Source organism: Tamandua tetradactyla, chromosome 9, assembly GCF_023851605.1.
Source record: "Tamandua tetradactyla isolate mTamTet1 chromosome 9, mTamTet1.pri, whole genome shotgun sequence".
NCBI classification, from domain to species: Eukaryota; Metazoa; Chordata; class Mammalia; order Pilosa; family Myrmecophagidae; genus Tamandua; species Tamandua tetradactyla.
The window spans coordinates 83,373,466-83,400,891 of record NC_135335.1 but is presented as its reverse complement, the minus strand read 5'-3'; the positions used below and the strand labels follow the sequence as shown (position 1 = coordinate 83,400,891).

Genomic DNA, 27,426 nt, shown 5'->3' with positions numbered 1-27,426 from the left:
GTAGTCAGAGCTAAAGAGCTCATCATGCTGGTAGGAATGGAAATTTGCTGTAATCCCAAATTGAGCCTTGCCTCTGTCACTTCTGGCCCTTTTCCTTTGGAACTTGGCTCAGTGATCTCTTCAACTTGCTTTGATTTTGTTCATCTTTTTGGATAATTCGTCTACTGTAACCTTATAAAAAGTCAGTTTGTTTTCTTTGTTTGCCTTTACCTTTCTCCTTAAGCTTTGAACAGGTGCTTTGACCCCTCATCTCAAGTTCATCCAGAGTTTCACTGTTTGAAGCTATGACTCTTATTTATATTCTTGTGTCTTACATTTATTTTCCCACTGCATGGATCATTGAGTACTTGAGTGGGCTGGCATATCTAGAGTTGTGGGCTATGCCCAGGACTAACCAAGTTTCCCTGTGCACTTTGGCTTCTCATTTCATGCCTGTCTACATTGAGAGGGGCCCAGGCAAATCGCTTTATGGCTGGTCTCACCTGGTCCTCAGTTGGTCAGGTCACCAAGGAACTGACAGCCTGTCCACATTAAATAGATCCAGAAGAAATACAAAAATTTCTTTCTGGAGAAAGCATTCTTAATTTTTTCCCTGAGAGGAAAAACACAAAAACATTCAAAAGAAAGCTATTTGAATTTTTTTACCATGCCCATGTATTACGTATTAAAAATTATAATGCAATTTATGTTTTTAATTATCTTTCTTTGTAGTCTTTGGATGTACAAATGTAGGGGTATGTATTTTAGTATTTGATTAAGTAAAACTTTAGAATAGTTCTTATGCTGGCAAACACTCTGTCTTCATTTTCAAGGGAATAAATGAAACTTAATTTATCTTCCAATGGATAGGTTCAATGTAGGATCCAAGATGTTTGGATAAACACTACGATAAGCAAATTGGCCTCAGCTTCTGCAAAAGCAGCCGCTCTTTTATTTCTATGGGGTTGTAAATCATGGTGGCCAAGGACTTCTTGTACTTGAAGAGAATAAAGGGGAAGATTTGGGAGGGAGCAGGGTTGTGATGGTGGTGATAGCAGTGATGGTTTTAGTGCTAAGCTAGCTCCATCATGGGAAGGAAACCCTCTCCCACAGAGTCTACTTATTTTGCTGTAAACACTGGTCAGTGTTATTCTAGCTTGGAGTCCTGCATCACTGGTTACTATTACTTTCTAGGTTTAACCTCTGATTCTCACTGCCTTATTTTTACAAGCACAGTTTGATGTGCTTGGTTGAGAAGTCTCATCATTTATACCAAAGAGCATGGCAATATTCCAAGTTTAATTCATTGTAAAAACCCTTTAACCGAAAAGAGAAAACTCTACGTTTCAGCTTCTATCATGGAAAGGCAAAAGATGGGCTTCACCAGATTAAGCAAAAATTGGGGATCACAAATACAAAGGAATCCTGAGGGCAGGTGACTGAACTAAAAACTAACTTGCAAGGATTTGTCTTTTTTTTCACTTTAGCACATCCATGTGAACTCTACTGCCGACCCATAGATGGCCAGTTTTCTGAGAAAATGCTGGATGCTGTCACTGATGGTACCCCTTGCTTTGAAGGCGGCAACAGCAGGAATGTCTGTATTAATGGCATGTGTAAGGTATTGGGTATGTTTCCTTGATCTACAACTTTATAAATTCATAATCTTACTAATTAAGGAAGTTGGATATTCTAAGCTTTTGCTTTCATGTTGTTCAACTAGATTGGGGCTAGGTTTTATATTCAATCTACAGATTAAGCAGACAACACATCTCAGTGTTCATCAAAGTCACAGACATGAGTTGAATAGTTTTTACTTCCTGCTGTCATCTGTACTTTTTGATTTGTTAATGCGCTCTATGATATTATTTTAGGCACAGAGCAGGGTCAAACTGAGGAAGAACCAAAATTAATGAGGAATTACTCAGAAAAGGAAAGCCATATTATTTCAGTGGCATTAAATTATTAATTTGGTTACTTGCCACAGAAGAATTAAATTTGATGAAAAACTGAAATTAATAATATGTTGTAACATGTTTTTCACAAAGCATTTTTATATTAAATTCTATGTTGATTATCAAAAAGATCTTAAGAGGAAGGGAGATGGCATGACAAGTAGTTAGAACCCATATCTTTTGATTTCTATTTAATTTTTCCATTAATCTATTCTACCTTTATGTAAATTATTTAGACCTGGTTTGTTAATGTTTATATGGACAGCTATTGAAGAACTTCTTTCCATTTCTTAGAGTCTATTTTGCAAGGAACTGATGAACAATTCTTATGATCCAACACCCAAGCATGAATATCAGTTTACTGAGGTGTTTTTAGCCAATTAAAAGAAAATTAGGAAATACCTAATTAATTTTAGTGAAGCATAATAGTTTAGTGCTCAGTCTCTAGACTATGAACTCAACAACATCATTTACTAGCTGTATGCTCCTAAGACTTAGTTTTCTTACCATAAAATGTGGTTATTGATATATCAAACTTTCTAGGGTTTTCGAAAATGACGAATAGGTTATACATGTCCCCAGCATACAATAAACTCTTAATAAATTTTATTTTTGCAAATATTTATCAGACTATTTTCCCATGGAACCAAAATGCCCTAGTAAAAAACTATTGCTCATGAATGTTCAACACTGTGGGAAGGTGCATTTATCTCCTTGAAGTTGCCTATTGATTCATTTGAGCAGTGACCAACAACCAGGAGGCAAGATGATGATTCCCAGGGAATGAGTGAGCTAGCAACAAAACCACAATCATACTCTTAATTTAAAAGAAGTCAGGCAGGCTAAACAAACTGGTATATACATACGATGGAATATTGTGCAGCTCTAAGACAGAATAAACTTATGAAGCATGTACTAACATGGATGGACCTAGAGAACATTATGCTGAGTGAGACTAGCCAAAAACTAAAGGACAAATACAGTATGGTCTCACTGACATGAACCGACATTAGTGAATAAACTTGAAATATGTCATTGGTAACAGAGACCATCAGGAGATAGAAATAGGGTAAGATAATGGGTAATTGGAGCTGAAGGGATATAGACTGTGCAACAGGACTGGATACAAAAACTCAGAAATGGACAGCACAATACTACCTAACTGTATAATGTAACTATGTTAAAACATTGAATGAAGCTGCATGTGAGGTACAGGTTTGTTTTGTTTGTTTGTTTGTTTTTGTTTTTTTTTCTCTCTATTATCGTTTATTTCTTTTTCTGTTGTCTTTTTATTTCGTTTCTAAATTGATGCAGTTGTACTAAGAAATGATGAATATGCAACTATGTGATGATATTAAGAATTACTGATTGTATATGTAGAATGGAATGATTTCTAAATGTTTTGTTAGTTAATTTTTTTTAATTAATAAAAAAAATAAAGAAGTCAGGCAAAGTTCTCTATTAGAGAAACCAATTACTATTGTAACTACAAAAAGCCAAAAATAATTAATATTTTAAATCTAGTCTGTTCCTCATAGTGGGAAAGATTTATTTAGAGAATTCAGAATGAAAACAGCCCCACTACTTTCTAAAGCAGTGGTTCTCAGTTTTGTATGAATATTAGAATCACCTGGAGAACTTGTAAAAATTACTGATATTTGGGCTCTTCTAATTCAGAATCTTTGGAATTTGGAGCCTGGGCACTTCTATTTTAAAAACTCTCCCAGAGATTATCAGATGCAGCTAGAGTTGAGAACTATAGTCACTGAGAAATAAATGCTAAATTATCTTTAAGACCTAAGGGACTTTGCATGTGTAGAGATAACATCTTTAGCTGTACCATGGAAAACAATGGTGCTTTGAACAAAATATAAGGGATCTTGAGTGCAATTCTTGACACCAATTAAATTAGCTTAATAGAATAAACCACATTCTCTCAGCTTGCCTTCCTCTTTCTGGAAACCAGTCAAGTTCTTTCAGAAGCCATAATTGGCCACATTCTCTCTATACCACATGAAGCTAAATTTTCAAGCTGAAAAATTATGTCAAATCACATTTCCTTAATAGCCTAGGGACAATTTACCATCCAAAGATCCAGGTTATAAATATTTTCAACTTTGTTAGTCTTCCTTTTCATTATTGCAGTTTATTCAAATGAACTGAACATATATTGCAAAAAAAAAAATACTCCATCATTAAAAATATATATACAGTGTTTATCTAATCCATCTTCTTTGTATGTATGAAAATATGTTTGTATATATTCTTGTCTCCAGCTGTTTTGAAATTCTGATAGTTCCCAGGCATTTTGACATATTGGATTTGCAGAATTTTGTTTTCAAAGAAATTATTGAGCCCTGATCAGAACTGAATCTGTTCTTGAAGGTATCTATCTTTGCTTCTTCCCTGTAACTTTTCTTTCACTTGTGTCGCACTCCTAAGTCTAAATTGTCAACTTATTTATCAGAGACATAGATTTAAACTGAATTTTCAGGACATCTCTCATTTTTAATCACAGCTATAATATGGAATAATCTTTTAAATATATTAGCAGACAAAGACTCTTTCCCCACCAGGAATTCTTCCAGCTCTGAAATGTTATTCTAATATCTATTGTCTGAGATGGTTGGCTAACCTCCAGCTCTCTCACCTCTTTCTCCTAGTAACCATTTATTTGAATTTCAGTCCCTTGCCTCTTCCCTTTTCTCCCAGTTAGCAAAGCCCTGGCTTAATTTCCTCTACAAACAGCATGGATGTCAAGGTATATAACAACGGCTGTTCCCTAGACTTGCCCCTCTTAGCCTTCCACCTACCCCTCACACTAGGACCCTCATGTGGGATCAACACAACCACAAACCACTACCTTTTTAAAAAAAAATTTTTTTTTTATTGTATGGTATAACATATATACAGAGCAAAGAAATAAAAAAGCAATAGTTTTCAAAGCACTCTTCAAAAAGTGATAACAGAATAGATCCTACAGTTTGTCATGAGCTACCATATGACCCTCTCATATTTTTCCTTCTAGCTGTTGCAGAATATAGGAGGCTAGAGGGTTTAAATACTTTTTTATCATCATAATCGACTTTTGTTTCCTTTTTTTGTGTATGAACGATAACATATATACAAAAAAGCTATAAATTTCCAAACACAGCACCACAATTAGTTTTAGAACATATTTCAGACTTTGACATGGATTATAATTTCACGATTTTAGGTTTTTACTTCTAGCTGCTCTAAAATACTGGAGACTAAAAGAGATATCAATTTAATAATTCAGCATTCATATTCATTTGTTACGTCCTATCTTCTATGTATAATTCCACCACCTTTGATCTTTCTATACCTCTCCTTGGGGTTGTTTGGGCTATGGCAACTCTAAATTTTTGATATTGGAAGGATCTGTCACTAATATGGGGTAGGGAGATGGAACTATCTGATGTTCTGGAGAGGCTGCGCTACGTTTCAGGACTTATCTAGACCGGAGACCCATCTGGAGGTTGCAGGTTTCTGGCAAGTTACTCTAATACCTGGAACCCTAGTGGAATCTTATAAATTGCCCTAGGTGTTCTTTAGGATTGGCTGGAATGGTCCTGGACCAACCATTTTAAAAATTATATTACTGGCCTGCTTTGCACATCTTAAAATAAAAAATTGTGAATTTGTGCCATTACAAAGTCAATTCAATCCTGGCTGAGTCTTAACCTTATTTGGCAATCTTTCTATCTGTCCCAAGTTAGTGCTCTCTCTTTTGTTCTTTTTGTTACTCTTAGAAATTGTTCCAAATATTTTGCCCCCACCCCCAGCCCCAACACTCTCTCTCAGACATCCCAGATCCCAAATCAGTTGCTCTGGGTCAGAATTTTCTCCAGAATGTCAGTTCCTATCACTTGAATCTCCCCTCTCAAAGGCCAACACTTACTTCAATCTTAATATGCCTAAATTAAACTCATACTCCATTCCCACCCCCACCTGTTTTTGCTATCATACTTCCTTTTAGAGTAAATGCTTGAACTTCTTTTAGAGTAAAATGTGTTGGTTGCCAGAGCTGCTATAACAAATACCATAGGTGGGTTGATTTTAACAACAGTAATTTTTTGTCTATCAGTTTCAGAGGCTGGAAGTCCAAAATCAAGGGGATGACAGGATCATGCTTTCTCTGAAGTTTGTAGCATTCTGGCAGTGGCTTGCCAGCAATCTATAATTCAGTCTCTACTTCCATCACATGGCCATCTGTCTCCTCTCTCCTACTTCTGTGTCTAACTTCCCTCTGTTATAAAGATCCCAATCACACTGGATTAAGGCCCTGATTCAGTTTGACCTCATCTTAATAGGACCTTCAAAGATCCTATTTAAAAATGAATTCACATCCACAGGAACAGGGGTTAGGACTTGAACTCTTCTTTGTGGGGGACATATAACAAATGTCTATTTAGATATCCAGGCCAAAAACCAGTCATTCCTGGCTCCTGCTTAACTTTCCTCCCATATTTGATTGATCCGCATGCCACCAGCATCACCATCTCCATCACCACCATCACCACCTCCACCACCTCACCACCTCCACCACCTCACCACCACCACCACCTCACCACCTCCACACCTCACCACCACTACCACCTCACCACCTCCACCACCTCACCACCTCCACTATCTCACCACCATCACCACCAGCACCATCTCTACCACCTCACCACCTCCACCATCTCACCACCATCACCACCATCACCACCATCACCACCTCCACCACCTCACCACCTCCACCATCTCACCACCATCACCACCATCACCACCATCACCACCTCACCACCTCACCACCTCCACCATCTCACCACCATCACCACCAGCACCACCAGCACCACCTCCACCACCTCACCACCTCCACCATCTCACCACCATCACCACCATCACCACCATCACCACCTCCACCACCTCACTACCTCCACCATCTCACCACCATCACCACCATCACCACCATCACCACCTCCACCACCTCACCACCTCCACCATCTCACCACCATCACCACCAGCACCACCAGCACCACCTCCACCACCTCACCACCTCCACCATCTCACCACCATCACCACCATCACCACCATCACCACCTCCACCACCTCACCACCTCCACCATCTCACCACCTCCACCATCTCACCACCTCCACCACCTCACCACCTCCACCACCTCACCACCACCACCACCTCACCACCTCCACCACCTCACCACCTCCACCATCTCACCACCATCACCACCAGCAGCACTATCACCACAATCACCACCTCCACCACCACCATCATCACTATTACTACCACCATCAACAACAATACTAATAATAATTATGCTGATGATTTAATAGGAGGAGCTGCTAACTTATATAAGGTGGATATTTTGTGTTAGTCATTATGATATATATATATATATATATACATATACACAATTGCATTTATCTCATTGATCAAAACCTAAATCTAGTATATGCAGTGCTCACAATATTCTGTTGATTTTTCTTCCTAAATCTACACACTTATCTTTATTCCCAGCACCAGTGCTTAAGTTTAAACCCCATCATTTTTTACCTAAATTACTGCAATCATCTACCAACCAGTCTTCAGTGTAGCAAATATATATTACATCCCTAGATGTCATACACTGCTCTGCCACTGGGGATATAATAGTTGGCACTAGTCTGCCTTCAAGAAGCTTAGAGTCTCACAGCCTCCTTGACTCTTGGGCTTCTCTTTGCAGGCATTTTCCACACTTTGGGCTAAATATCTTTTGAAACAATAATCTTCCCTGCTCAAAATCCCCATAAGGCATTCTACATTCAGTCTGAGCTCCTAATAATGAGTACATTCATGTCTCATTATTATCTACTCTTTTCTTAACATCAAGAGTTATTTTTACACCTGTCCCCTGTCCCCATATTCCAGAGTCCTATTCTCCAAACTTGTTAAGTTAGTACATATTTTCATGATGTTGTGCCTGTGATCATGCTGACCTCAGTGTGAAATGCCTTTTGCTCTTATATTAATGCGTTCTCAAAGATTTAGCTGGATGCATTCTCAAAGATCATCTCCACTTAGAACTCTTTCCTGACTGCCTTTTCATGGGTTCCCCTTGGGACATGAATTCAAGTGAAAGTGAGAATTTTGGGAAGAGACACTGAGTGGAGCTCGGAGAAATGGTACTGAATTAGGGAGGAAACTAATAAATGTACATTATGAAGCCATTTCCCTTTGTGAGCAACTGGAACTCATGCCCTCTGGGAAACTCTAGGAGACACTTGGAAGTACATTCAGAGATGTCCCAACTACCTCCCTATCCATCTTTGCTTGAGCATGGCTACCAGAGGTATCAACTCTTATACATTTCTTCCAGTATGTGAACAAAGCGTGCTCCCACAATCAGAAAAAAAATCACTAGGCAGAGAGTCAAGATACTCCCAGTGAGCTGCCTCCACCTGGAAGAGTGAAGCCAGGGGGGTAGGCATAGAGCTCCACCAGCATCTGCTGTGCTGAACTCCAATTTGAAATGGCCCTTCTTTTCTGCAGCCACTGCCCCTTGTGCAATCTTCCATCATGGCGCCTGTCATGTTTCAGGGTTTCTGGCGCTCCTGCTGTCCTCTCTGTTTTATGCATTCCTTGAAAGCATGAATCAGGTTTGGATTTCATCTCTAGATCCTCAACCTTTACCTCTGAGCCTCATTGGTATTAATACATATTGTTTTAAAAGCAGAGTTCAATGCAATGTTTTGAGGCAAAATAGATGGACTATTTAGATATTGGTTCGGTATTCCACAATCATACAAGCTCAGACTCAGAATCTTGTTCTTTGGATATTTGAAGGTAGATTAGGTCTGGATTAATGACACTTTCCAACTTCAGCCTTTTCTAAACTTGTTAAGAAGTTAGTCTAAAGGCTCACGGCCTGTTTTGTTCTTATGGCCTCTAAATGTGACACTGGCACCAAAAGTGTCACCAAAGTAAGTGCTCCTTAAAATATCTCTTTAAAAGTGGGTGACCTGGAACTTCTGGGAAGATGACCAAATAGAGTAACTCAAGATTAGCCCTACTCCACCTAAAAGTTAGAGAACGGACAGGAGGGCAACTGAGGTGGTGAATTGGGAGTGCAGCTGACCTGAGAGAGCCTTTTGCACCACATGGGGCAGCCATGGTTGTGGAGGCTGAGGAACTGAGAGGCAGAAAGCTGTAGTTTGGCATCAAGGAGTGGAGCCCATGGGAGTGCATGGACAGGAGCCAGGGACTAGGAAGTAAGCCAGGCCACATTCCTTGGGCACACTACCCTCACCAGTGCAGCCCCGTGACCGGCAACTCACACCATACCCCACGCACCTGAACCCCATCACCCACTCCCATTCTCCACACTCTAGGCACCCCCACCCCACAAGCCCCCAGTGCACATACCTGCCTCCACCCCCAGCCCAAGTGCAGCCCAACCCACCTTTCCTGCCTCCCTCCTGAGCACTACCTCTACATCCCTGTTACCTGCAGGCTGTTGATAGCACATAAAGACTATCTTCCATACCTAGGCTCCCCTGCTCCCCTGTCCACAGTGTCGCACAGCCTCACCCCGCTCCCCCCTGTGCTGCGGTCCAGCCGCAGCAGAGGGAACGGGCTTGAAGGTGTGGAGGGTTGTTGGCGCGAGAAGAACACCAAGAGACAGCTTAGAGAATTTTCTTCTGAGAAGAGTTGCTTAGATTTATTTTTGCTTAACTGATTTTATACTCTTATTCTTGGCAAGGAAACAGGTATTACAGAATCATGGTTGTGTTATGGCTTACGTTTTAGGTAAAGTTACAGGTTCAGGGAAGCAAAACGAAAGTACACGTTTTGATTTTTTTAGGAAAATTTACACAAGATTTTAATAGCAGCAAGATATTGGCTTAAACCACAGACATTGTGTTTGCAGTTTTCTGAGTTTAGATTTTCTGTTTTTATTATTTTACAGGTGAGGCTATATGTCAAGACCTATTTTAATTTGGTTAAAGGTTAGCTTGTTTTGATTAAAAGGTTACATTGTTTACTTAGATTTTTTATTGTTTTATAGCAATGGACCGGTGCCGTGGTGGGGGAGTAAATTTCCAGGATGGCTCAATGCAGGGTTTTTTAATTGTAAGTGTTTACTTTCTATGGGGTACTTTTTTGTGACTTGTTCTAAAAGCACTTCTGCCTGTTGCATCTGCAGCATGACTTGCTTAATGGGGGTATCCCAACCTAATTTTTCCCAAACAGTCATTAGTAAAGTTTTGCAATTTGTACAATTTGTATTATTTTTTCCAATTTTTTTGCTTTTTGATTCGTTTTAATATAATGCTTGGAGCACAACTAGCAACAAGAAACACACAATTAGTGTCGTTAATCCCAGTATTTTTCTATTACACCATTTTATGCCTCGTCCTCTTTTGGGGCGTTGAAGGCCTTGCCTACCGCCCTTCCTTCCAGGGAACCGTGTCAAACCGGGGAGGAAAAAGAGGACGCGGCATTTCCCCCTTTATTTTTTAAAATTTCTTTTTGCTGGACTTTCTCGATTTGCTTGATAGATGCCTTTATGGTTTTGATTGCTGTGGGAAAGCAAAAAATAATAATTAATATTATAGTTACAGTAAGGCCGAAGTTTACTACATTGGGCCATCCAATAATTGGGTTAAGATTTTGTAAGGAGGACCAAAGACTATTTGCTAGGGTTTCATGTTCTGTTATATGTGCCTTACTTATGTCAGTTATTTGTTGTTGTAAAGCTAGAATATTTGGTGCTACTTGAGTGTTATGCTATATTCCTTGTAAATGGGTTTTTACTTTTTCCCATGACTGCTCTGTTTCATTATAGGGCGCTGGGGTAATACATATCTATTTATAATTAACATGACACTGGGTGGTAAGTTGGGTTTTTAGATTTTGAATTTGGTTTCTTAAATAAATAACTGTATTTTTTAAGGCGTCTACTTTAGTCTCTAAGTTTTTATCTAATTTTTTTTGTAGGGTTAAAGCTAAAGAAATATTATGAGTTAGAGTATTTACATGATGAGCGGTTTGTTGATTTTGAATGAGGGCTGTAGTTGATATAGCTAAAGAAGCAATAATGCTAATTAGAGCGGTAATTCCTAAAATTAACATAGCTACAAAACGCTTAGGTCTCATTAAGTTGTTCAGCCTTTTCATAACTTGATAGCCAACATTATCAAACCATGGTTCATTTAACTTAACAGGTAATAAGACATAAGAAGGTTGATGCACAATAAGAAAAGTAGTATCATTTTTTGGCAAGCCAGAATTAATACAATTAGTAAGGAGACAGTTAGTGCACATGATATGATAGGCATTATTCATTTGTGTGATATTAAACATGTGAGTTTTTTCTATTAGAATAGCATGAGGTGCATTTACACATGCACGAATGCCGTAAGGAACAGGGGTTGAACTAGATGGGCGATATAACAACAACATATTAGTAGCAGCAAGCAGACGAAATAAGTTACTATATAAACTAGTTTGATTATGGGATGAAGCACTACTTTGATAAATGGGGGTCACTAATCCTGGGGTGAACCACCGTGTAAGGGGTTCCCCATCTGTAGGTAGACTCTTGTTATAAGTATATTTGTCTGTATTATTTATAATATATGCAGTATAATTATAATTAGGTGAGGAGACTGAAAAATCATAAATAGTAAGGTTACTTTTTACAGGGTGATATATGTTTGCTTTATGCAAAAAGCTACACTCAAGCCATCGGGGATAGCCTGTAGAGTGAATATTTTTCCAATAGATGTCCTTTTTAGGATATTTTTCTGTACAAGACTCAATCAAAGAGTTAAAATTTGAGGAAAGGTTTACATAACTTTCATTGTAGGTATGGTACCCAAGAGAAATCATGTTGAGCCCCCAGATGCTTCTTTTAGTTCCTTTATGACTTGGGGAATCAGTATAATGACCGATAATTGATAGGCAAACAGCCAGGAGGAGGAGTCCCGGTTATTACAAAGCATAGAGGGGCTTCATCAGCATATCCGGTAAAATTAACATTATCAGTACTTTTAAAAGGAATAAGTGAACTAGGGAGTCCTCCCATAAGATTGGTATTATTAGTAAAGACCTTTAAGTTTTTATCCCCCCACGCAGTGGGGTGGAAAAGTGGTGGGTTAGGTATATAAGCCCAATATGATTTATTTACAGAAGAACCAGATACCTGACAGGAAAGAAGTGCAATTATAGCCAGAAACAGGTGAATAGGAGTAGGAGTTTTCCCGGTTATTAGGACTACCCTTTCTGCGTCAGCAGTAAGCTTTTCTATCTGCCCCCAAGTGGGCAGACTAGCTTGTCTGGTAGATTGATCCTGCGGGGTAGAAGAGAGAGATAAATTTTCCATTCCAGGCACAAGATTTTCATCCATATTCTCCTGGGGGTAAGATGACGGGTTCTTCCACTGCGGAGGAAGAGGGGCTCTCCTCCTGTTCCCTCTCCGGGATAGGCGCTGATAGGGGCCGAATGAGCCTATCGGGAATCCGGACTGGGGTTTCTGCATCCTGTGGGAAAATACAAGCATATCCTCGTCCGGAGGTTAGTAACACATCAGGACCTTTTCATTGTTCAGCTAGCACATCCTTTTATTTTATTAAAATTTGAGGCTGTAGAACTTTATTCCAATGTCTACTCATTGGGGGGGGGGGGGTAGGGGTTGAACACAACACCTTTGTGGAAATATAACGGGGTGTTTTTGTATAAATTGCAGTATAGGATCTGAGGGAAAATGATGTTTAATTTCCCCTGTAAATGCAGTTAAATTTATCATCCACAAGCTTGCGGCTTTAAACGTGGCCTAGGTTTTTTTTTTTTTTATTTCAGGTGCCGAAGCACTGAAGAAGGAACTGACATTGTTATGTTCATATTGAGCCGCTACTCTTTCCAATTCATCTACTTTAAAAGGATTAAGTTTATCCTCTTTTTCTGACTCTGCTTCACTTTGACTTTCTGAGGAGCTAGAATGGTTTTTCTGTATATTATAAGCAGGAGGCCTCTCTATACTGGTATAACTGCTTGTTTTAGCCATAGCTATAACTAATGGTTTCTTTTCTTCAGTCGCCACTTCCCCGGCCATGCAAATAGCCTCATGTGTGGGGTCAAAACTATCTTTAAGGACATTCCATAGGGCAAAAGCATCAATAGGGACTCTATTTGGCCCATTTTTAGTATAATATTTTTTCATCCGTTTTCCTACTTTTTGCCAAGTATCTAAGTTAACAGTCCCTTTTTCTGGGAACCAGGGAGAAACATTTTGCACAAAAGAAAAAAATTCTCTAAGCTGTCTGCTGGTAACATTTATACCTCTCTTTTTCAACATACGCTTTGTTATATCTACAAACAAGGAGCATTCCTTAGACTCCGTATGTCCCATGATTACTCGCTCTATCCGTACTTCCCAAGTACCTGACCGTAGCCAGAGGCCTGCAGTGCCTTATAGCGAGAGCCTTATACCCTCCCGTAAAAGAGAAAGCTTACCTTCAAGTCCCTGTTCGGGCACCATTTGCTGCGGTCCAGCCGCAGCAGAGGGAACGGGCTTGAAGGTGTGGAGGGTCGTAGGCGCGAGAAGAACACCAAGAGACAGCTTAGAGAATTTTCTTCTGAGAAGAGTTGCTTAGATTTATTTTTGCTTAACTGATTTTATACCCTTATTCTTGGCAAGGAAACAGGTATTACAGAATCATGGTTGTGTCATGGCTTACGTTTTAGGTAAAGTTACAGGTTCAGGGAAGCAAAGCGAAAGTACACGTTTTGATTTTTTTAGGAAAATTTACACAAGATTTTAATAGCAGCAAGATATTGGCTTAAACCACAGACATTGTGTTTGCAGTTTTCTGAGTTTAGACTTTCTGTTTTTATTATTTTACAGGTGAGGCTATATGTCAAGACCTATTTTAATTTGGTTAAAGGTTAGCTTGTTTTGATTAAAAGGTTACATTGTTTACTTAGATTTTTTATTGTTTTATAGCAATGGACCGGTGCCGTGGTGGGGGAGTAAATTTCCAGGATGGCTCAATGCAGGGTTTTTTAATTGTAAGTGTTTACTTTCTATGGGGTACTTTTTTGTGACTTGTTCTAAAAGCACTTCTGCCTGTTGCATCTGCAGCATGACTTGCTTAATGGGGGTATCCCAACCTAATTTTTCCCAAACAGTCATTAGTAAAGTTTTGCAATTTGTACAATTTGTATTATTTTTTCCAATTTTTTTGCTTTTTGATTCGTTTTAATATAATGCTTGGAGCACAACTAGCAACAAGAAACACACAATTAGTGTCGTTAATCCCAGTATTTTTCTATTACACCATTTTATGCCTCGTCCTCTTTTGGGGCGTTGAAGGCCTTGCCTACCGCCCTTCCTTCCAGGAAACCGTGTCAAACCGGGGAGGAAAAAGAGGACGCGGCACCCCTGAGCTCTGCGCATCAGTTTATGGCACTCCTAGGCCCACGCATTGCCACAGGCCCCCAGTCATGTCATTCAATCTGGGAACAGCACTTTACAGCAGTCCTAGAACCACACATGCACAAGGCCCTCAACCACACTTCCCAGCTCTGAGAAAGTTCTGACCTGCACAGCTGGGTCACATCTGCTCCCAATCCATGAAGGCATAATGCTGACTTGCTGCCATAGCTCTGTGCATGCACACAAAGGGCCCTGTGCCTTAGACCAGCACACCAGGGTTATGCCCCCCCAGACCACTACATCCGCACAGCTACATCCTCCCTGGCTGCTGGGTGCCCACATTCACAAGCCTCAGTCTAGCATCCCCAACCTGTGCATACACCTGCCCTGAAACAAATCACCACACTGAGTGCCCCACCCTGTACCCTGCTCTCTGCTGTGCAATCATACTGCAAATACAAGGCCTTAGACTAATGAAAGAAATCAACTTCCAAAGTAAGTCAATGAAGATATTTACATGCTGCAAATACAGCAGAAGATCACTAAGCATATCACAATGCAGATACATTTAGCCCTGCCTAATGACCAAATTAAAACACCAGAGGAGACACAGACATTGGAACAACTAAATAAAGATTTTCATACAACTCTACTTAATAAAATAAGTGGGATAGCAAATGATATAAAAGAGATCAAGAAGACAGTAGAAGAGTATAAAGAGGAATTTGAAAGAATAAAAAGAAAAATAGCAGATATCATATAGGTTAAAGACTCTGTTGACCAAATTTAAAGCATACTAGAGGCACACAACACCAGATTTGAAAAGGCAGAAGAAAGAATAAGTGATATAGAGGATAGGATAACTGACTTCGAAGACTCAAAACAGCAAATGGCAAAAAAGATGGAAAAAATTGAATTGGATCTCAGGGAAATGATAGACAAAACAAAGTGCACAAATAAAAGAATCATTGGTGTCCCAGAAGGAGAAGAGAGGAGTAAAGGCTAGGAAGAGTAGTTGAGGCTATAATGGGGGAAAACTTCCCAACCCTCATAAAGGACATAAATGTACAAGTCAAAGAAGCCCAATGAACTCCAAATAGAATAAGTCCAAACAGGCCTTCCCCAAGGCACTTACTAATCAGTCTGTCAAATGTTGTAGAGAAGCAGAAAATCCTGAAAGTGACAAGAGAAAAACAATCTACTACATACAAAGAAAACCAAATAAGACTGAGTTCAGACTACTCAACTAGCACTGTGGAGGCGAGAAGGCAGTGGTATGATTTATTCAAGATCCTGAAAGAGAAAGACTTCCAGCCACGAATTTTGTACCCAGCCAAACTGTCCTTCAAAATTGAGAGAGAGATTAAAGTTTCAAAGACAAAGAAGTCCTGAAAGAATTTGTCAACAAGAGACTGGCCCTATAAGAAATACTGAAGGAGTTTTGCTGGCTGAAAAAAAAAGATAGGAGAGGGTGGTCTAGAGGATGACACAGAATTGAAGAGTACCACTAGAGGAAATTTAAAGAACACAAAGAGAAAGAGGAAAAGAATATACAGATCTGACAAATAAAATAAAAAGATAAAGGAATAAAGAAACACCTTTTCAGTAATAGCTTTAAATGTTAATGGACTAAACTTACCAATAAAAAGATACGGATTGACAGAATGGATTAAGAAACATAATCCAGCTATATGCTGCTTACAAGAGATTAATGTTAGACACAAGAATACAAAGATATTAAAAATGAAAGAATGGAAACAGATTTTCCATGCAAGTTGTAACCAAAAGAAAGCAAAAGTAGCTATACTTTTATCAGACAAAATAGACATTAATTGTAAAGATATCATAAGAGAAAAAGAAGAACACTATATAATAATTAAAGAGTCAATTCACCAAGAAGATATAACAACCATAAATGTTTACGCTCCCAATCAAGGAGCTCCAAAAGTACATGAGACAGACATTGGCAAAAATGAAGGAGTGATACATGTTTCAACAATAATAGTAGGAGACTTCAATACACCACTCTCCTCCATAGATTGAACAACTAGACAGAAGATCAACAAGGAAACAGAGAAGTTAAATAACTTGATAAATGAATTAGACCTAACTGACCTATATGGGTCATTGCACCCCAAAGCACAAGGGTATACATTCTTCTCTAGTGCTCATGGAACACTCTCCAGGATAGATCCTATGCTGGGGCACAAAACAGGTCTTTATAAATTTAAAAATGTTGAAATTATTCAAAGCACTCAATAATTACCACCAAAGAACAAGAACATTCACAAATATATGGAGATTAAATAACACACTCTTAAACAACCAGTGGGTCAAAGAAGAAGCTGTTAGAGAAATCAGTAGCTATTTGGAGATGAATGAAAATGAGTATACAACTTAGTAGAACTTATGGGATGAGGAAAAGGCTGTGCTGAGAGGGAAATTTATAGCCCTAAATGCCTATATTCAAAAACTAGAAAGAGCAAAAATCAAGGACTTAACAGCACACCTGGAGGAAATTGAGAAAGAACAGCAAACTAACCCCAAAGCAAATAGAAGAAGAGAAATAACAAAGATTAAAGCAGAGGTAAATGAAGGGGAGAACAAAAGAATGATAGAAAGAATCAATAAAACCAAAAGTTGGTTTTTTGAGAAAATCAATAAAATTGGTATAGCAATTACCACTATACAATACTGACAAAGAAAAAAAGAGAGAGGATGCAAATAAACAAAATCAGGAGTGAGAAGGGGACCATTACCACAGACCCTGAAGAAATAAAAGGAATCCTAAGAGGATGTGAACAACTATATGCCAACAAACTACACAACTTAAATGAAATGGACAAATTCCTAGAGACCCACGAACAAACTACACTGATTCAGGTAGAAATAGAAGATCTCAACACACCAATCACAAGTAAAGTGATTCAATCAGTCATCAAAAATCTTCCTACACAGAAAATCCCAGGGCCAGATGACTTCACAGGGGGATTTTATCAAACATTCTAAAAGGAACTAACACCAATCCTGCTCGAGCTTTTAAAAAAAAATTGACAAGAAAGGAACTCTACCTACCTCATTTTATGAACCTAATATCATTTTAATACCAAAACCAGATAAAGATGCTATAAGAAAGGAAACTACAGGGCAATCTCCCTAATGAACATAGATGCAAAATTCTCAATAAAGTATTAACAAATCAAGTCCAACAACATGTTAAAGGAATTATACACCATGACCAAGTGGGGTTTATACCAGGAATGCAATGATGGTTCAACACAAGAAAATCAACTGATGTAATATAGCACATTTACAAATCGAAAGGGAAAAATCACATGATCATCTCAATGGATCCTGAAAAAGCATTTGACAAAATTCAGCATCCTTTTCTGATAAAAACCCTCCAAAAGATAGGAATCAAAGGTAACTACCTCCATATGATAAAGGGAATATATGAAAAACTGATAGCCAGCATTGTACTCAATGGAGAGAGGCTGAAATCTTTCCCCCTAAGATCAGGTACAAGACAAGGATGCCCACTGTCACCACTATTATTCAACATTGTGCTAGAAGTTCTGGCTAGAGCAATCAGGCAGGACAAAGAAATAAAAGGCATCCAAATTAGAAAGGAAGAAGTAAAACTTTTCCTTTGAAGGAAGATCCAGATGATGTGATACTATACTTGAAAGATCCTGAGAAATCTACAGCAAAGTTACTTGAGCTAATAAACAAAGTCAGCAAGGTGACAGGATATAAAATTAATGTGCAAAAATCAGTAACATTTCTATGTACAAGCAATGACCTAGCTGAGGAGTCAGTTAAGGAAAAAAATTCATTCAAAATAGCAACTAAAAGAATAAAATACTTAGGAATGAACTTAACCAGGGATGTAAAGGACTTGGACACAGAAGACTACATAATATTGCTAAAAGAAATCAAAGAAGATCTAAATTGATGGAAAGACATTGCCTGCTCATGAATAGGAAGGCTAAATATAGTTAAGATGTAAATTCTCACCAAACTGATCTACAGATTCAACACAGTACCAACCAAAATTCCAACAACCTACTCTGAAGATATGGAAAAGCTAATTACCAAATTCATCTGGAAGGGAAAGAGACCCAAATAGCTAAAAGCATCCTAAAAAAGAACAAAGTAGGAGGATTAACATTTCCTAACTTTGAAACCTATTATAAAGCCACAGTGGTCAAAACAACATGGTACTGGCACAAAGATAGAACCATTGACCAATGGAATTGAATTGAGAGTGCAGAGATAGACCACCAAATCTATGGTGATCTATTTCTATTTTTGACCATGCCCTGAAATCCTCTGAACTCAGACAAAATAGTCTTTTCAATAAGTGGGCATGGAAGAACTGGATATTAATAGCCAGGAGAATGAAAGAGGACCCTTACCTTACACCATACATAAAAATTAACTCAAAGTGGATCAAACACCTAAATATAAGAGCTAGCACCATAAAGCTTCTAGAAGAAAATGTAGGGAAACATCTTCAAGACCTCGTAATAGGAGGTAGCTTCGTAAACTTTACACCCAAAGCACAAGCAACAAAAGAAAAAATAGATAAATGGAAACTCCTCAAAATCAAATTTTTCATCTGCACTTCAAAAGACTTTTTCAAAAAGATGAAGAGGCAGCCAATTCAATAGGGAAAAATATTCGGAAATCACATATCGGACAAAAGTTTGATTTCCTGTATATACAAAGAAATCATACAACTCAACAACAAAAGAACAAACAACCCAATTATAAAGTGGGCTAAATATATGAATAGGCATTTTTCTGAAGAGCAAATACAGATGGCTCAAAAGCACATGAAGAGATGCTCATATTCATTGGCTATAAGGGAACTTCAGATCAAGACTACAATGAGATACCACCTCACATCTATAAAAATGGTTGCGATTAAACAAACAGGAAACTATAAATGTCAGAGAGGATGTGGAGAAATTGGGACACTTACACACTGCTATTGGGAATATATAATGGTGCAGCTACTATGGAAGACTGTTTGACAGTTCCTTAGGAAACTACATAGAGAGATGCCCTATGACCCAGCAATAGCACTATTTGGTATATACCCAGAAGAGCTGAAAGCAACAACACAAACAGACACTTGCACACTGATATTCATAGTAGCATTAGTCACAATCACCAAAAGATGGAAACAAACCCCATCAGCAAATGAGTGGATCAACAAAATGTGGTATATACATATGATAGAATATTATGCAGCAGTAAGACAAAATGATGTCCTGAAGCACATGACAAGATGAAGGAGCCTTGAGGACATAATGCTGAGTGAAATTAGGCAGACACAAAAGGATAGATACTATATGATTCCACTTTTATGACCAGCATAAAGGGATAGCCAGAGGCTTCTAATACAGAACATAGGAGACTTAGAGATACATAGGAGTTAGAGATGGGTGAACCATTAGCTAATGAGGTTGAACTCCAATGTAACAGAACAGATAGGAGTGAAGTGGTTCTCTAGTGGGTCTAGAAGTAATATTACCATATGGAAGATGAACAATATTGAAAAGGGTTATACAGACCTATGTGTCCCACTGATTAACATTAGAAATATGAATTTACTTCTCACAAGAATTACTTCAAAGATATGATTCTTACACAAAGAGTGTTTAAGTTCAGGGCACAGGGGAAAACTGCTATTGCATGCTATAAGCTATGTGCAAAAGGAAACCATCAGCACTACCAGGGCAACAGCAGAGGTAAATAATGGGGAGAGAGACAGGAGTTAGGAGGAGGTTTAGATTTCCTATTTGGCAAGGGCGTGTTTATTGGTTTTCTTTCTCTTGGGAGCAATGGAAATTATCTAAAATTGAGAATGTTGATGGACTGTGGACTTTGGGCCCTCTACATGATGCCCGATGAATGCAGGTGGCTGAAGGATGCACTGATGGAGGAGTAGATTGGCAAAGGATGTATGAACAAACAGTGTGCTGCTACAAAAAGGAACAATGCTGTGAGGCATGCAACGATGTAAATGAACATATAGGACATTTGGTGAGACAAAATAAGCCAGAAACAAAAGAACAACAATGGTATGGTCACATTTAGAAAATGCTTATAAGAAAACAGAGGCCTAGATTGTAAGTTTTTAGAGCAGACACATTAAGTTTGGAGTGGTGATTAGTATTTCTGGATTTTGAGAGGCTGTTTTATATATATAACCTGATATTTAGAGCTAAGAATGAAGCCAAATGGGTTGGGGTTAAAGTAATTCAGAACATAGGGGTAAGGAAGACAGTGTCTATATTTTAGAAACACACATACTCTTTGAGACTAATGGAAGAAAGGTTTATTTGGTCTGGAACTGAAATTTTATGCAGTGCATAACGAATTCAACCTATCTGTATAGCTCATTTGAACAATTGAAACACAGGGAGCACAGAATAAGAAAGAGGTCCTTTAATCCTTTATAGATTATTGGAATGCCTGGAAATATCCTAGAGTATGTTAAGCAGATAATGAAAAAGTATTATTTGCAAAGTTCCCTGAGGGATGGGAGTAAGAATATGGAACCATTAAACCTTACCATCAGGGAATCCCCTGATACTGTGTCAAAATTTAGGGAAACACAAATCAATAGACCATACTCGATAATGAGGCTTACTCTTGTGAAGCTTATGTAGGTAGCAGAGAAGCTTAGACTACCTATAGGTATGCCTAAGAGGACCTCTTAGGACTTCTGGAGGGCCTCTTTTGTTGCTCAGATGTGACCTCAGTCTCTCTAAGCCCCACTCTGCAAGTAAAATCATTGCCCTCCCAGGGGTGAAAGTCTCCCTGGTGATGTGGGAGATGACTCCCAGGGATGAATCCAGCCCTGGCATTGTGGGGTCAACAATTCTATCCTCACCAAAAGGGGGAAAAAGAAGTGTAATAAATAAAACATCAGTGGCAGAGAGAGTTCAAATAGAATCGCGAGGCTGCTCTGAAGGTAGCTCTTATGTAAGCTTCAGATAGACCTTACGATCTATCATAACCCACCAACCCCCAACCAGGACCATTCCAGCCAATCCTAAAGAACACCTAGTGTAATATATAAGATTCCACAAGGGTTCCATGCACTAGAGTAGCTTGCCAGAAACCTACAACCTCCAGATGGGTCCATGGTCCAAAGAAGCCCTAAAACCTAGCCCAGCCTTTCCAGAACATCAGATAGTTCCATCTCCCTACCCCATATTAGTGACATCCAATATGAAAAATTTAGAATGGCCTTAGCCTAAACACTTAAAGAGAGGGATGGAAAGATCAAAGGTAATGGCAGAGTTATACAGAGAAGATAGGATTTAACAACTGAACTGATTTCTCTTTTAGTCTGCAGTATCTTAGAGCAACTAGAAGTAAAAACCTAAAACTGTGAAATTGTAATCCATGTCAAACTCTGAAATATGCTGTACAACTTATTGCGGTGCTGTGCTTTGAAATTTATAGCTTTTTTGTACATATATATGTTATTTTTCACAAAAAAAAAAGAATAAAAAAGTCAATTGTGATAAAAAAAATATTTAAGCCCTCTAGCCTCCTATATTCTGGAGCAGCTAGATGGGTAAATATGACAGGAACATATGGTAGCCTATGACAAACTTTGAGATCTGTCCTATAACTACTTGCTAAAGAGTGCTTTGAAAATTATTGCTTTTATTTCTTCTCTTTGTATTTATGTTATACTATACTATAAAAAAAGTTAAAAATTAAAAAAAAGTGGGTGACCTGAGATCCCAGAATGTACTTTAATTGATGTTGGAAATTTGTATTTGAAGTGAGCTGAGAGTAGTACAAAACAAAGCCTTAGATTTCTGTTCCTCTTTATGTACCAGTTATTGTGCAGAAAAGTACAGAGTGGGTATTGGCTGACCAGCCATGGGTACACATTAGCACCTCTCCTTGACTTAAGTACCACAGGGGTGGATTGAGCCCTGAATATCACACCTACTTGTTTATTATTGAGCAATGAGTTAGGGGGCATGAATTCCATACTGAAGGAGTTAGGCTCTCTACCTTGAGGGTTATGGGAGGCCATTGAAGAGTTCTGCAGGAAGGTGCCATCAGATTTTGGGGTATACCTTGGGAAAGCCACCTAGCCTCTTTGAACTAGTTCCTCTTCTTAAATGGGCAAAACAACACCTACCTTGAAAAATTATGGTAAGGAAAGCTTTATACCAATATTCCGTTTATTAAATGGCAATATCCTCTTCCTGTTCTTTTTTGGCTCAACATAGCTCTGCCCTAACTATCTTCAACCTTAACTTCATTGGCTGGGAATGCATCTCATCCTAGAACCAGGTATCCTCCCTTTACTGAAAGGCTGTAGAAAGAAATGATGACATTCCAGGTGGATTATATCTTGGTATTCCAGTTCTCTGGCACTTGAGGAGATATTGTCCTGTAAACAAAACATGAAAATTAGTAAGAGAACGTATTTCTTCATCCATGGAAGGCTAAATGCCTGGTAGGAGGCTGGCCCCAACTTCTCCCAGTACTCATAATAACATGCTCTTCAGTCAAAATGGTAAGGTCATAAAGGGACAATCCCATGGGAAATAAAGGTGACTGCTGTTTTTCAAAAATACTGCTCATTGGAGTGCCTCTTTGGCAACTTAGCAGTCACATCAGAGGAGTGACATACAGGAGTCATAGTCCATATTAGCAACCGCAGAGCTACCTCTGATTCTGTGGACGAAGACAGACATTATTATTATGAGCCCTATTGTTAGATCACATTGCACGACAGAGGAGAGTGAAGTCTGTTTATTTTCCCCACAGCCTGTTATATTCTATGTTCAACAAGGAGGGCTGACTTGCGTTCACAGACCTTATGTTGTATATGTAATTTAGTTTTTATTGTACTGGCTGTAGCTGAAAAGAAAAGCGTATTGAATGAGGTCTCCATAAGAACTTATTTAATATGCTGTGACCCATGGACACGTATGTGTCTCCTCGCTGCCAACCCTCACCCCTAGTTATACAGAAAAATATTACTGGAGGAGTGACACACATACACACAGATGCACACACATGGGGGAAAAAAGACTTTGGCTGAAGATACTTGTTCTTCTAGCTTCCTTTTCTTTGTCACATCTTTTTATCCAACTCCTATTGGCAGAGATTAAAGAAAACACTTCAGAATTAATATTAAACCTTCTCAGAGTATGTTTTCTTGACTCATTCACTGAGAGTATGATTTGTAAAGGTCAGCTTATTAGAGGATGCTTGAACTTGACATAAGCATATCACTTGTGAAGGTTTAGCATTTTGCTCATAAAATCACCTATGGCACACATCCAGACAATTTCTTTTCTTTCCATCATAATTAGCATGATTATATTTTGTTTTTTGTTAATTTCTTAGTACTTAGTTTTTTCCCCCCAACTAGATTAATTAGCACATTCTCAAGACCTAAAGGAAATTAGAGATAGTTAACTTGAGGAATGCAGCTATTTTCTGTCAGTGGGACATTTAGTATCTGTTCAGCTAGTGGAAAGTATAGTCAAAGATGCAAATTGTTCTTCCTTTCAGTACATCTGAGATGGCTTTCAAATAAGAAAGAAAATAGTCTTTGAAAAAAATAAAAACTACCTGAATGAGTCTTTTTCCTAAACAGGAAAGAAAATTATGACTAATGGAATATGATGTGTTTTCCCTTTCTCTTTACTGCTGAAATGTGGTTATGAATGTAGACCATAGAAGGAAGAAAGCAACAGAGGAAGTCAGATGAAACTCACATATCTGCCACCAACAGGAAGTCACCTCTTTCATGACTTTCAACCTCAGTGTTGTGATACTTTGGTGACTAATGTAGTAGAACATCCCACTCCCTGTTCCAGGCTGGGAATTTTAGGATGGGAAATATTTGTCAGCACTGACAGGCTGAGGGGAAGAAACCAGTGGAAATAGAATGATGATTCAGGAAAACCAGTGGACAAATCAATGCGAAAGGATCAGGTCCAGATTACAAGAGTGAGATTAGTCTTGGTCCAGAAGAGGAATGACCAGTTCTTCCTCTGCAGCTGGCTGGGATATGGCTCAGTGTGAAGTGAGGTGGGGGTTAGGGTCCATAGGTTGGGGACTCCATCTCCCTTGGGACTGGAATACCCTGAGCATTGTCAGATTCATCTCCAATGGCTGCTAGCTCACCTGCTTTCCTGAGACAAGAATCAGTAATAACAACACCACTGAGGGGTGTAAAGGGATCAAACAGCCAAATTACAGATGGAGTAATTGCATCACCCCTGGGAAACCTCTGGGGAATGGAGGAGGGGTGTAAGGTTTGCTCGTTTGAAGGAGTTGCTGCTCCACCAACTCCAAATCCAAGGCATTTTAATAGTTAACATTTGAGCTGTGTTTAGAGCCTACTTCTGGGTGGGGAGAAACTGGGGACCTACTCAATGTGTCCCTCTCTCCCTTTAGTATCAGTGGATGGCGGACGCCTTGGTTATTTCTCTGGCTGCCACGAGGAAAAGGAAACATTTGTCCTTGTATCTGCTCCCCATCCACTCTCTCCATCTATAAAGAGCAGAGGGGGGGAAGGAGAAGGCAAAGGTCCAAGGCAAGTGGGCGTCTGCCCCCTGTGTCACTCACCCACAACTTCTCCTGCCCACAGATGGTCGGCTGTGACTATGAGATAGATTCCAATGCCACGGAGGACCGCTGCGGCGTGTGCCTTGGAGACGGCTCTGCCTGCCATACTGTGAGGAAGATGTTTAAGCAAAAAGAAGGATCTGGTAATAAACAAACGAACAATCTAAGTGATAGGGGACTCAGAATAGAGGGCAAGATGCATGAATGTTTGACTGCTAATTTATTAAAGCAATTGTGACTCTCAAAGTATTCAAAATGGAATATAGCCTTTAGTAACAAGGGAATAAAGGACCTGGTTCTCTGAGTATCCTGGTTCTCTGAGGATCTAGCTAATTGCCCATCCTGCCAACCTCAATTACTCCTCTTTCATTTACTCATAACCTCTACATGGAATAAGAACAGTTACCATATAAAATTAATCTTCAGTTATTTTACATATATTAACAGTTACTAAATAATAGTTATTATTATAACTCTTATGGCATAAAATTTAAGTTAACTCACTTTTCCTCTGCGTGAGATAGATATACCTCATCTACATTTTCATTTTCACAGTTATGTGTGTTTGTCTGTTTTTTTAAAATTCCCCAGTCTAAAAGGCAAAGGAGGGACAAAGAAAGTCCCTGTTACATAAAAACTTGCTGCCAGGAACCAGACCTCTAGGAAGGGAGATTCTTGGAATGAGTAAAAGGAAATACTGCTTGGAAGTCCATGTGTGCCTGGCCACCTTGGTTACTGCCTGCTTTTGCATCCTGCGTGTTGATGTGCTTAGTTCTTTCAACTGTGGCTTCCTGTTCTCTGCCACTGGCCTTGTTTGATCAGGAGATGAAATTCACATAAAGTTAGAAATTGACAAATCTCAAAATACTAAAGTTGCTTAACCTCATAATAATGCCTAATCTGAGCTTTTCCTTGGGGCCTACCTAGGCTCTTTGTCAAACTGGAGAAGGTCGTGAATGAATGGAACCCAGCACAGGCACTTCCCTGCACAGGTGGGGGGCTGTGGCAGCCGTGTGGATGCGAGGGCTGTACAAAAGACGCTTTCAGGAAAAAATGTCTATGCCACATGGTTCAATTGTTTGCTGCTGATTCAACAGAACAGGGACTGTTCTGTGTCTTTAGGTGCATAAATGGCATGAGGAGTTTAGTGACTTATAAAATCTAAGTCATGTGCCAGCAATGTACTAAACTTCCCGGAATGGGAAAGGCCAGTGCTAGGAGCCATAGCATTCATTCAGATTTAGGCCATGGGGGACTGGGCTAAGGAAGTTCATGGAAAGAGGAAGAGAAGGATGCAAGAAAAAAATTTAGAGAAAAAATCCAAGACAGAGGGTGGGGCATAATGAGAAGAGAGGACATGGCTTTTTAAAAAGAAGAAACCAAGATACCCACCTACTTGGAGATTGCCCCATATCATGTTTTCCAGGAAACCTCCGGCCGGAGGGAGTGAGAAGAAAAGCAGAGTAGCTGGATGTTCCACTCTGGGGTTTTGGTGTCAAGAGGGCTGAAAAATCCCCAGGGCTCAGGGCTGTGATCATTTTTCCCAGAAGCATTAGGGCATCAGCCTATTTCCTTCCCACCAGCTTTGAGTGAGGGGTTAAGAGGGTAATGATTGTTCACGATATGTTATGAGATTCTGCTACTCTAACAACCCTCCTGAGAAATAAATCTAGAGCAAGGCAATTCCACTTACAGAAGTTATTTTTAGTTGGTTCTTCCTTACTCTCTGGTTCATGGGCCTATCAAATATAGGTTTGTGTCTGAGCCAAACACCCATATGTAACTGCTATCAAGCCAGGGATCTAGAAAATGGATTGGCCTTTCCCAGGAGCCTCCCCACGTAAATCATGAGATCTTGGCCACAAATGGATGGCCATAAATCTAAAAAAAACAAGATAGTAGTTGTAAATAAATAACCTGAGACTAATAGTATGACCTTCTTATGAGCAAAGTTTCATTCAAAGTGACAGAGACTGAAGAACAAATATTCCAGTGGGTAAATTCCTTTCTCTGGACTACCAGGAACATTTAAAAAAGATGTGTGTCAGCACTAATAATCCACTGCCTTTCTCTTGATAATATCTTGAGAAGTGTGAGGCCCCATCTTCTGCCCCATCCTCAAAGGCCTTGAGTATTCTCTTAGTCCCAGGGGCTCAAACTTGGCAATGGAATGGTTTCCCTGGTGGTCTCCAGGGGTCCAGAGCCTCCTTCTTGGAGGTCAAGATGATGTTTTCCCACTTTCCTCAGTATAAGTGGTTAGTGGGAATCCTGGAGAAAGCCTGGGGAAGGTGCAAGAAAAATGATTTTGCTGAGTAAATATTCCCATCACTCTTAATACTTTGGAGCTATTCTTAACAATTCTGAAAACATTCCTTTAACCTAGAAATGTTTCAATTCTCTGCCCTTATCCTGGTAATATGATT

General features: G+C 39.2%; 1 protein-coding gene across 2 annotated transcripts in view; it reads left to right on the top strand.

Annotated features, from left to right (window-relative positions):
• Nucleotides 1-27,426, top strand: part of ADAMTS12 (ADAM metallopeptidase with thrombospondin type 1 motif 12) — a 415,156-nt gene that overhangs the window by 289,738 nt on the left and 97,992 nt on the right. For both annotated transcript variants that reach the window (XM_077116928.1, XM_077116929.1), the window contains 2 exons: nucleotides 1,467-1,600; nucleotides 25,026-25,146. In XM_077116928.1, the coding sequence (XP_076973043.1) occupies nucleotides 1,467-1,600; nucleotides 25,026-25,146 (255 nt within the window). The remainder of the gene's footprint in view (nucleotides 1-1,466; nucleotides 1,601-25,025; nucleotides 25,147-27,426) is intronic.